Below are 12,538 nucleotides of genomic sequence, written 5' to 3'. Positions count from 1 at the left end.
AGCCTTTTACCCTGCTATTGCCCACAACTCCAGGACTGGCATGGCTCCGGGACTGGCTTGGACCCGCTGCTGCTTCTGTCATGCGAGGCAGCTGCCCTCCATCGGCAAGGTCAGAGGGCCAGTGTTATAGACTTTCTGGGCACCCTCATTTGGTGAGTCTTAAGCTCTTGTCCCACATCCAAGAAGAATGAGGTCATACTGATAGTTGAAAGGTAGTGAAGGCAGAGAATTTTATTGAGTGACCAAACAGCTCTCAGTGGAGAAGAGATGGGAGAGTTGAGTTGTCTCTCCTGAAGTCAGGTCATCTGTGTGGCTGAGTCTGCAGTTTTTATAGGCATAGGATAAAGAAGTATGTACTGATCCATTCAAGAGTTTGGAAAAAGGTTAAAACAAAGGCACCAGTCAAAGGTGGGAACAGTGTAAAAACAATTAGGAAAGGGTAGGTATATGTAAAATAGGTGAAGGGTGAAGCTCAATCAAAGGAAAGCACCACAAAGAGGAAGACAGGTTCTCAATCTGGTCTGTGAATTTGACTTGTAGCTTGGTCTTCAGGCTTTGAACTGTCTTTAGCTTGAAGATGAGGTTTCATGGCATACCCGCCCCTGGTATGCTTAGGATTTCTCTGCCTCCTGCCTGTGTCGTTTCCTCCTCTGAAGAGGTGCATCTAACTGCTGTTAGAATAGGGATCATGACTGATATTAGCTACTCCCTGCTGACAGGGGATGCTGTTTTGGGAAACCGGAACTCAGATTTCCCTCAGAGGCCTATCTGAGGGTTCCTGGTAAAAGGAAGCTATCATCAGAGGCTCCAGTTGTGTGACCATTTAAAGTTTGACAGCCTGTAGGTGAGAAGAAACAAGTTTTACAAGGTTAAGTATGCATGGATCAAATATTAACTCCTCACACAAAGAAGAGTTAAAAGGAAAGAATCTAGTGCCGAAGATGACTGATATAAAAGATGAAATATACTAATCATTCTGATAACAATATTGTGTCCCAAGCTGTTTCACCCTGGTGAAACAAATTAAATCTTAGATGGGAGCAATTAAACTTTACAAGAGAGAGAACTGTTTAAGGAAGCAGATATTCCCATGGGTGTTCAGGATTAAGGAGTCCTTCATAAAGATACCTTATGGGCTTCATTACTATAAAGGCTAAACAAGAAATGCTTGATTTTGATGATATAGCTGTGTCACAATTTATTTTATTTATTTATTTATTTTTTTGAGACAGGGTCTCACTCTGTCACGTAGACTGGAGTGCAGTGGCATGATCATAGCCCGCTGCAACCTTGAACTCCTGGGCTCAAGACCCTCCAGCCTCAGCCTTCTGATTAACTGGGACTACAGGTGTGTGCCACCACATCTGTATAATTTTTTATTTTAAAACCTTTTTTTTTTTTTGTAGAAACTAGGTATCTCTATGTTGCCCAGGCTGGTCTTGAATACCTGGGCTCAAACTCCTGAGCTCAACTTGGCCTCCCACAGTTCTGTGATTATAGGTATGAGCCTATAATTTTTTTTAAATTATAGGAAGGCACTAGGCCTTTCTCATAGTTTTAAAAAATGCATTAATTTATTTTTTAATTTTTTGAGGCAAGGTCTCACTCTGTTACCCAGGCTGGAGTGCAGTGGCACAATCAGGGCTCACTGCAGCCTTGTCCTGTGATGGTCAATTGACTATCCTACCTCAGCCTCCTGAGTAGCTAGAACTACAGGTGTGCACTCCCAGGTCTGGCTAATTTTTGTGTGTTTTGTAGAAACAGGGTTTTGCCATGTTGTCCAGGCTGGTCTTAAACTACTGATCTTAAGCAATCCACCAGCCTCAGCCTCCCAGCGTGTTGGGATTGCAAGTGTGAGCCACCATGCAGGCTTATGCATTAATTCTTGATGCTGACACCATTACTTTCAACTTCATTAAGTAAAATGGAAGCTTATCTCAAGAAACCATTTCTAAAACATATCACACATTAGAGAGATAATTGATAGAATACTTCGACAATTATTTGAGTTCTTAAACATTCTCTCTCCATATATATGTATTTGTCAGGTTCTAATATGCTGAGTAATTCAAGTTTTTGAATGCAAAGGCATCCAGATTCTTGTTTTAAAATGAGAATCTGCAACAGATTGAGTATCCCTGATTCCAAAATCTGAAATTCAAAATGCTCCAAAGTCCAAAACTGTCTGAATGCTCACGTGATGATGAAGATGACATTTTGTTGTTGTTGTTGTTGTTGTTGTTGAGACGGAGTCTTGCTGCGTCACCCAGGCTGGAGTGCAGTGGCGCGATCTCGGTTCACTGCAAGCTCCGCCTCCCAGGTTCACGCCATTCTCCTGCCTCAGCCTCCCGAGTAGCTGGGACTACAGGTGCCCATCACCACACCCGGCTAATTTTTGTTTAATTTTTAGTAGAGATGGGGTTTCACCATGTTAGCCAGGATGGTCTCGATCTCCTGACCTCGTGATCCGCCCTTCTTGGCCTCCCAAAGTGCTGGGATTACAGGCGTGAGCCACTGCGCCTGGCTGAAGATGACATTTTTTAACACTGAGGAAAAGTGCCTATATGATGAACATATGTGATAGGTTCATTGTAGGACTAGAGTAGTGTGCAATTGTAACAGAACAAAAAATCTTGTCCATCTATAAAATCAAAGATGTAAGCCATTGCTAATAAGGCAAGTGACTCTAGAGAGAAAATTTTAAATAGCCATCCAGCAGAAAGCCTCCTCATCTCCAGAGGAACCACTTCCTGTTCCCTCAATTGCTTCTGATGTTTATTCTCTCCTAAAAAAAATATACAGTAGACAGTAACATTTTAGTTTATTGTTTAATGGCTAATATATGTATTCTGGTGATGCTGTTCTTTTACTTAGCTACTACAAATGCATTACTTTTTCACTGCATTAATTGCATGCTTTCTTTTTTTTTTTTTTTTTTTTTTACCATTTAGTACTTCTGTGTGAAAATGATTGTTTATCAGTAGCAATATAAATTCAGAGTAGAAATAGTGGTGATGCCAAACAACCACAGATTGTCCACGTAGGTGGCTGAGATAGTGCTTTCTGATGGTTTAATGTACACAAATATTGTTTCATTCACAAAATTATTAAAAACATAACTTACTTTCAGTCCATAGAAATAAGATGCGTATGAAATTTAAATGAATTTCATATTTAAACTTCGGTCCCATCCCCAAAGTATCTCATTATGTATAAGCAAATACTTGAAACTGAAAAGAATCTGAAATCTGAAACGTTGGTCCCAAACATAAGAGATACTCAACTTGTACTCACTATATTAGCATCAAATATAGAACCTAACCTTTATGTTTGGTAGTGTGTAGTCATTACTTTCAAAATGGGTAAAGGAGCAATGGGGAGAAATCTGTTAATACCTTCTGTGTCAATCAAAGTTCCAGCAGAAAAACAAATCAACTGGCACTTAGACAAATAGAGAAAATTGAGAACAAGTTACAAAAATGGAGGGACTGAAAAGTCAAATAGTATCCTATGAAACAATCACTGCAGCAGTATGACTCCCTTAAGGCTGAGAGGAGTAGTATTACCTAAGCCCAGAACCTGGATCTTATAGAATGGACTATGGTAGGGGGCAGCTGAAAGGGAGCTGGAACCACTGCAGTACTGCAATCTTAGCCAGAGACATCATCCAAAGCAGAAAGAAGGTGAGAGAGAGAGACAGAAAGGCAGAGACAGAGAGATTGACTTATTCTTGTTTTTCAGTTTCCATCTATAACTTCCCCTTATTCTGTTGGTAAGGAAAGCGTGTCAATGTCAATGACAGGTATTAAGTTTCTGCAAGCAGAGCAGAGCAGGACAGGGTAGGAAATCAATTTGAGATAATATGCAAATATACTTGTAAGATATGTAAGACTAGTGGGCATACGATCAGTCCAGTCAATTTTCACTACAGCCATTTACTCTGTACAACTATGAAGAGAATTATGAGCATTCCACAAGGCTGCAGAAGAGCACAACAGTGTTGTTAGTACCTGGATATTACTCCCTTCTAAGTATTCTGCCACATACTCTTATTTGACAAAATGGACTTACCGCCTGGGCCTTTCACTATGGGAAATGTGATAGAAAGCTTCTTCTGCCCAAGTAGATGCATCTGGACTGTCCTTATACTCCAACAAGGACCACACAAAGCAAAAAGGCAGAAAATATTGTAACTATTAAACAAGATTCAGCAGATCTTGACTGGGTCAAGTAATAGTGTATATAAGAAAGACTGCTACATATCAAAATAGATAGGGCTGGACTTCAATTTTGCCTTCTCTAATTGTCAACTATACAACTTTTTTGAACTTCAACTTCTCTATGGGTAAAACAGTATTAAATGTCATTTTCTCAATAGATTATTGTTAACTTAATTATTTTATTAAATTCAGTGGCTTATAACAGAGGGTTTCCACATCATTGGCACTTAATACATATTATTTCCCTGATTATTATTTTTTCCATTTATGGAACAGAATACAAATTGTACATGTGAATGTGAAATTTCACATTAGTTAGTGCCATAAATAAGATCCTATTGAAAGTGCACAGAAATTAACAATTGCTGTGGCTTTATAGTTAGTACACAAAATAGTGAATTTTGTTTTGGTGCTCAGCCCAGATGTTTCATATGTGTACTTGCAGAAATGTTTTTTTCTTTTCAATTCAATGACTTGAGTTAATACTCAAGACTTTATTAAATTACACAGTGACTAGAATGCAGTGTTATTGGTCTGTTGGTGAAATTACAGTTCTCCTGTATAGAATGAAATTTAAGTTGTATCTTGACGACTATTTCTTTTTCACATTTCCTGGGAAAATCTTCTGAGAATTAAGCCCTGAGAGATTCCTTCAGAGAGGTACTCTGAGCCTTCGTAAATCTCCAGTTTATTTTTACTCAAAGTTCTTATTCAACATAGAATCTCTTGAGATTTTAACAGAGCTGTTAACCCTGACAAGTCATGCATAACAATTTGCAGTCTCAGAGAATATTTGCTTGGTATAAAAATGCCTTATTAAATATTTCAAATTCGTCTTTAGAAACTTACCAGGAAGTCTACTCTTTCTGCTTCTCATTGATATGCATCTTTGCAAAATACGTGCTATTTATAAAGCAGTAGTACCAAAAAACAAATGAAAAGAATGAGAATGACACAGGGCAATCCCTAAAGAAAATAAGACTTAAGTTTTATTGTAGAAAAGATATCTTGAAAGCATTCTCATGTACTTAAATCTTTCTCAGATTTGTATAAAACATCAGCTGAGAGAAACTAATCCTCAGCATGGGAACAGCTAACTGTGTACCGTAGGAAGTATTTAACATGAAAATATTGTATACCAAAAACCAATGAAACTTGAAATACAATATTTTTGTGATTATATTTTTTAAGGGAAACAGTTTCGAAATTTAAGAATGCTTCTAAAGCACTTTTGAAAGATTTTTCTTTAATTAAGAAACCAATTATCTAGGGAGAGGAACTGTTGGTTTAATATCTATTCATCAAATCTATATAATAATTCCCAGAGAAAATTAGATTCCTGTTTTAATATTCTGGTGGAAGAATGGAATTTTAGACATTATATATTTCCATTTTGAAGTCTAGCACTGTAGAGGGTAATGATTTTTTTTCTTTTCTACTATGCAGAAAATTTGGGCACACAGTGTAAATAGAGGAATTGCTCAGACATAGAGATATAAATACTGATAATCTGTTTCACTTGAAATTTTAACGAGTGATAAAATTCTTTATTAAAGTGCCCAATATAATGCATTAACTAACTTTAAAAATATCAGCAGGCAGATCATTAGAAGCGCCTGATGTTCAAAAATATTAGATATTCATCTTTATTTACTGTAATCTACTTGTAACAATGACTTTTTATTTTATCTCTCTTATGATGTATCTGGTTTCAAACATAATACACAATTACACATATTTTTTTCTTGACTTGTAACGTCATAGTTTTGCCCAGATTAAAAAGCAACTATAAATTATGAGAATAAATGTCAATTTTTCCCACTGAAACTCTAGCACACCATATTCATTTGCTAGAGTTGCCCTACAAAAGTGCCACAGACTGGGTGGCTGACACAACAGAAATGTATTATCTTACAGTCTGGAAGCTAGAAGTCTGAGAACAAGGTGTCAGCAGTTTGTTCTCTCTGAACAGAGAAGGGACCTGTTTCACAGCTTTCCCACAGCATCTAGTGGTTAGCTGACCATCTTTGGTGTTTTTGGCTTGTAGACACATCGCCCTGATATTTACATTCATCTTCACATGATGTTATGCCTGTGTATATGTACCTTTCTCCACATTGTTCATTTTAAAAGGATGCCAGTCAATGTAGATTAGAGGCCCGCACTACTCTGACATGATCTTCTCTTAACTAATTTCATTTAAAAAGTACTATTTCTAAAGAAGGTCACATTCTGAGGTACTGGGGATTAGGACTTCAACATATCAATTTTGGAGGATATGATTTAACCCATGACATATACCTTGATTAGTTTACTTATTCATTTACTTTTTGTTTATTGATTAATTGATTGTCTTAGTTTATTTGGGCTCACATAACAGAAAGCCATAGTCTAGGTGGCTTAAACAACATTTATTTGTCACAGTTCTGAAGGATGGGAGGTCCAACATCAAGGTGCAAGAAGATTCCATGATGATGACACACTTTCTGGTTCACAGAAGGCCATCTTCTTGCTGTGTCATCATATGGCAGAAGGAATGAGGAAGCTCTTTGGGGCCTTCTTAATAAACTTACTAATCTCTTAATAAAGAGGGATCTGCTCTCACAAGGTATTTGCAAAAACCCTACCCTCAAATACCATCACATTAGAAGTTAGGATTTCAACATATGAATTTGAGGGACACATGAACATTTAGCCTATAGCGTTAATAAAAGCACTCACTTTTGTCTCATATAAAGAATTACTGAAAATACCAAGTCTTATAATTTTTCCATCTAGATTTCAAATAAACAAGAATTTAAGATACGAATATATTTTTCTTTCAGCCTTAAGCTTTCTTTCCAGTCCTACCTAGTACAAGATCCTTGAACAGTAGGGCAAGAGATTTCTTTTCCATCCCTGCTATTTATGTCCACCCCGTTCTGTTCTCTGATGGGTTGGCATTTAGTTGGGCTCTGCTGTTCATGTGTGTGTGTGCTCCCTTCAACCAGCAATCTGTGTACTCAAAGTGGTATGCTGATGCCTTCAGGCACTACCGAAGTACAGTACACATAGTACACGAGGCGATTTGTTGCTCTTTGCTTCACACACAAAGAGAATTGTGTGAGACTTCCTGTGCAGAAATGTATGTAGCTGTTAATGACCATTCTTTTTTGGATCAGGGCAGAGAGTTACTATATATATTTTCTTGTCTGCTCTACTAACTTTCGTTTGTTACTTTAAACAATCACTTAGTCAGTATCACCATGCTACCCTTCTTCCTTTTTCATCTCCTTTTCTTGTTTTTCCTTATTCAACTTGTCACTGCCTTCGTGTATCTCAACTCTCACTTAACAAGGCTGGACTTTTATAGACACCCCAAGCTAAACAGAGCAACTCTCCTTCTTTCATGTGGCAATTTAGCCTATTACAGCAAATGAGGAATGATCTTGCACTGTTTGTACTTCTGAGCTTTTTCCATGAAATGGTTGCCCAGGGACTGCTATTTAGACATTAAAAACTATTTAGGCTTAAATTGCTATTTCAGGGCCAGAGCTAATTTTAAAACCTGAGGAGTTTATAAGCCTAGTTTTTTAATGGTCGTTATTCTACTGTTTTCTGTCGTTTTCCCTTTCCCGAGTCCCAGTAATCTCTATGTGCCTAGAACTGTTAACACTCCTCTTATCAGATCAAAGAAAGATTTTGGTTGTTGTTGTTGTTGTTGTTGAGACGGAGTTTCACTGTTGTTGCCCAAGTCGGAGTTCAGTGGTGTGATCTCAGCTCACCACAATCTCTGCCTCCCGGGTTCAAGCGATTCTCCTGCCTCAGACTCCCAAGTAGCTGGGATTACAGCATGCGCCACCACACCCAGCTAATTTTGTATTTTTACTAGAGATGAGATTTCTCCATGTTGGTCAGGCTGGTCTCAAACCACCAACCTCAGGTGATCCACCCACCTCGGCCTCCCAAATTGCTGGGATTACAGGCGTGAGCCACTGTGCCTGGCCTTCAAAGAAAGCTTTAATTGAAATAATTTTATATCATTTTTAGCCATATTTTAAGCTTGCTGCACATTTAAAGTCTAATCTGGGTACCTAACAACAGATTTTGTTTTATTTTATTTTTTTCAGTGAGGTACCAGTGAAAATGTCTTCAAAACCAACTTTTAGTTGTAGATGCCTACCTAGTGGTATTCTCTGAATAAGCTGGAGGGTTGAATATTGGTTATGGATCAAGTGTTGTGCCATCACATAAAAAGTCCCTAATATGGGCCGGGTGCAGTGGCTCACGCCTGTAATCCCAGCACTTTGGGAGGCCGAGGTGGGCAGATCACGAGGTCAGGAGATCGAGACCATCCAGGCTAACACGGTGAAACCGTCTCTACTAAAAATACAAAAAATTAGCCGGGCGTGGTGGTGGGCGCCTGTAGTCCCAGCTACTCAGGAGGCTGAGGCAGGAGAACAGCATGAACCTGGGAGACAGAGCTTGCAGTGAGCCGAGATCGTGCTACTGCACTCCAGCCTGGGCGACAGAAGGAGACTCCGTCTCAAAAAAAAAAAGTCCTTAATATGTTATGTTAATAAATTATTATACTTTATAGTGGAAGAGACAGTCTATATGTGACCAGCTCAGGACAGTTTGTGGTGGGAATCGATTTAATCAAGCCAGAAAGGTTAGTGGTATATTGAGAAAACTCACAGGACACACAAACCCAAACTACCTCTCTAAGAATGGAGTGCACAAAGGCAAGAACACATCTTTGTCTTTAATACTTGTAATTTTGAGACCATTGTAGATTCGCATGTAGTGGTAATATTTTGCAAATTTTTTTTTCACAATGGTAACATCATGCAAAACTATAAAGCAATATCATAACCAAGTTATTGAAATGGTACGATCTACTGATTGTCATTAGGTTTCCCTAGATTTACTTGTATAAATTTGTGTGCGTGTGTATGTCTGTGTGTATGAGTGTGCTCAGTTCTATAGAATTTTATCAGCTGTGCCTATTTATGCATCAGTTACCATAATCAAAATATTGAACAGCTCCAATATATAAGGATCCGTTATGCATCCCTGCTATACTAAACTTCCTTGCTCTAGTCTGTCTCCCTAAATCTCCAGAAAATAATAACTTGTTATTCATTTCTAAATTTTTTTCATTTCAAAAATGCTATATAAATGGAATCATAGTATACAACCTTTTGGGATTTACTTAATTTTCATTTAGTTGATTCCCTGAAGATTCATACATAGAAGATTCCCTGAAGATTGCATGTACCCATAGTCTATTCATTTTTATTGTTGAGTAATATTTCATAGTATGAATGTACCAGTTCGTTTAACAAGTCTGTCATTGAAGGACATCAGGATGGTTTCCAGTGTGGGGCTATCATAAACAATGCTACTATGAGTATTTGTAAGCAGGTTTTTCTGTGAACATCAGTTTTTATTTATTTGTTAAAATGCTACGGCTGGGCACAGTGGCTCACACCTGTAATCCCAGCACTTTGGTAGGCTGAGGCAGATGAATCACCTGAGGTCAGGAGTTCACAGACTGGCCAACATGGTGAAACCCCATCTCTACTACAAATAGAACAAATTAGCTGGGTGTGGTGGCGGGTGCCTGTAATCCCAGCTACGCAGGAGGCTGAGACAGGAGAATCGCTTGAACCTGGGAGGTGGAGGTTGCAATCAGCCGAGATTGAGCCATTGTACTCCAGCCTGGGCAACATGAGCAAAACTCTGTCTCAAAAAATAATAATAATAAAATAAAAATAAAAAAATAAAAAAAATGAAATGCCCTATTCTATTTATTGGGTAAAAGTGTGTTTAGTTATATAAGAAATTGCCAAACAATCACACTTCTATCCACAGTGTATGAGTGACCCAGTTTCTCAGCATTCTAAACAGCAGTTACTGTCACCATGCTATTTTATTGGTCTGTAATTTGAAATCTCTTTTAGACATAACACAGCTCTCATCCTCTAAGGATGGATAATTGCAAGTCATATTTCTTCTTAGAGTCTCACTGTTAAAATACTATTTAGGGGCCAGAATCCTTAATGTATTATACATATTTATGATATGCTAATAAGGATTGTTAGGTGAACTTGGCATATTAATTCTATTTTCTAGGATCCCTTGAAGACACAGAACAAGCTTTCCCTAAAGTTGTGTCTGAAGTTCAACACAGAAGTACAAATTTTCTTTTTTTTTTTTTTTTTTTTGAGATGGAGTTTCGCTCTTGTTGAAGAGGCTGGAGTACAATGGCACAATCTCAGCTCACTGCAGCCTCCACCTCCCGGGTTCAAGCAATTCTCCTGTCTCAGCCTCCCAAGTAGCTGGGATTACAGGCATGTGCTGCCATGCCCAGCTAATTTTTGTATTTTTAGTAGAGGCACGGTTTCACCATGTTTGCCAGGCTGATCTCAAACTCCTGACCTCAGGTGATTCCCCCAGCCTCAGCCTCCCAAAGTGCTGGGATTACAGGCACGAGCCACCATGCCCAGGCCTAGAAGTACAAATTTTCTAGTTGAACAGACATTAGGTCCTGAATCATTGACATAATTACTAAAATAAAAAACTATTAATTGTCAGTGCTTCCATATTCAAATACCAAAATGAATACAAAATTCCATACAAGATCAATTGATTGTAAAAATATTTTTACTTGATAGATAACCCAAATTAATAGGTGGAATTTTTCTAGTGATGTGGAATAAGATATCAAGTATGCACCATTAGATGATTCATCAGGTACATTTTATGAATAGATGTGAATTCTCAGATGAGCATTCTTACCCACTAATTCTGCAATGAAGTTGTATATCCCTTAATATATGGTTGTCATGTTATACTTAGATTAAGTTTTCATTTAGAAACAATTGAAATAATATATAGGTATATCTAATTATGCAAATTGTGTTTTAAAAAGTAAGCACAAAGATATGAGCATACTAATTCAATAATTTTATTACCTCAAAATACAGTATTTTAAATGTTATAAATGAATTTACAATTCATTTTCATTTTAAAAAATCCAGTGCAATGTTGGCACTGTGTACAAGACACTAAAGGAATGAGATTTGAATTTAGTAGACCAGTTGGCTGTGCGCAGTGGCTCACGCCTTTAATTCCAGCACTTTCAGAGGCTGAGGGGGGCGGATCACCAGAGATCAGGAGTTCAAGACCAACCTGGCCAACATGGCAAAACCCTGTCTCTACTAAAAATACGAAAATTGTCTGGGCATGGTGGAGGGTGCCTGTAGTCCTAGCTACTCAGGAAGCTGAGGCAGGAGAATTGCTTGAATCTGGGAGGCAGAGGTTGCAGTGAGCCAAGATTGTGCCACTGCACTCCAGGCTGAATGACAGAGCAAGACTCCATCTCATGTCTCAAACAAACAAACAAAAAAAGGAGACCAGTTATGTGACTCATTAATTATGCAGGTAATAAATAAAAAGAATATGTAAGACAGAAAATGACTTGAATGGAGTGTTGTGATGTCATTGATAATTTAATATCAACTCACCCACCTTCCCAACTTAATCACAAATCATTCCACCTCCAGTTTTCAGAACAGTCATGAAACATGCTATATACAGCTTTATCATACCTCTGATTTAACTGCAAAATTAGTAGCAATTTGATATATGAGTGCAAGCCAACCAAACCTTGGTTATATTTTATTGCTTTTTTAATGAAAATCAAAAGAGACCATCATTCACAATGTTACCAACACATAAAGAGCCATGTTAAAAGGTCTGAGACCAATATTATATTTTAGACTCTCTTTCATTACAGTTGTTGGCAGGGAAAGAAAGCAAGTAATATGTTTTATACATAAATTTAATTCAATTTACTAGGACACAACCAGTACTGATCTCCATAGCTATTTCAGCATACCCATTTTCTGTGTTCAAATTAATCATATGCTAAATGCCATCACACACTAAAATTTGTTTTCCTGAATGCACAGGTACCTCTGTTCTACAGGTGACAGCTACTGATGCAGATGACCCTACCTATGGAAACAGCGCTCGGGTGGTTTACAGCATTCTCCAGGGACAACCCTACTTCTCTGTCGACCCTAAAACAGGTTAGTGCGTTTACACATAACTCGCATGCAAGCGTTTGCTACAGTAAGTTGCAAAGCAATGGTTTTTATTTCCATATGCTCTTTTCCATCAGATAGTGTGATTTTACCATATTTTAAACATATCCTCACTTTTTCTAAAACCATGTAATAATTGAAAATAAATTAATGTACATATATTATGCTTTCCCTATTATATTGATAATCCATTATTTATACCCATGCAAGAAAAGGTTACTTATC

General features: G+C 37.8%; 1 protein-coding gene across 2 annotated transcripts in view; it reads left to right on the top strand.

Annotated features, from left to right (window-relative positions):
- CDH18 (cadherin 18) overlaps positions 1 to 12,538 on the top strand; it is a 366,676-nt gene that overhangs the window by 103,674 nt on the left and 250,464 nt on the right. For both annotated transcript variants that reach the window (XM_024247646.3, XM_024247650.3), the window contains exon 3: positions 12,179 to 12,298. In XM_024247646.3, coding sequence (XP_024103414.1) covers positions 12,179 to 12,298 — 120 coding nt within the window. The remainder of the gene's footprint in view (positions 1 to 12,178; positions 12,299 to 12,538) is intronic.

Source organism: Pongo abelii, chromosome 4 (assembly GCF_028885655.2).
Source record: "Pongo abelii isolate AG06213 chromosome 4, NHGRI_mPonAbe1-v2.0_pri, whole genome shotgun sequence".
In the NCBI taxonomy this organism is placed as follows: Eukaryota; Metazoa; Chordata; class Mammalia; order Primates; family Hominidae; genus Pongo; species Pongo abelii.
Note: the sequence above shows the minus strand (reverse complement) of the source record. Positions and strands in the feature narration are given on the sequence as shown.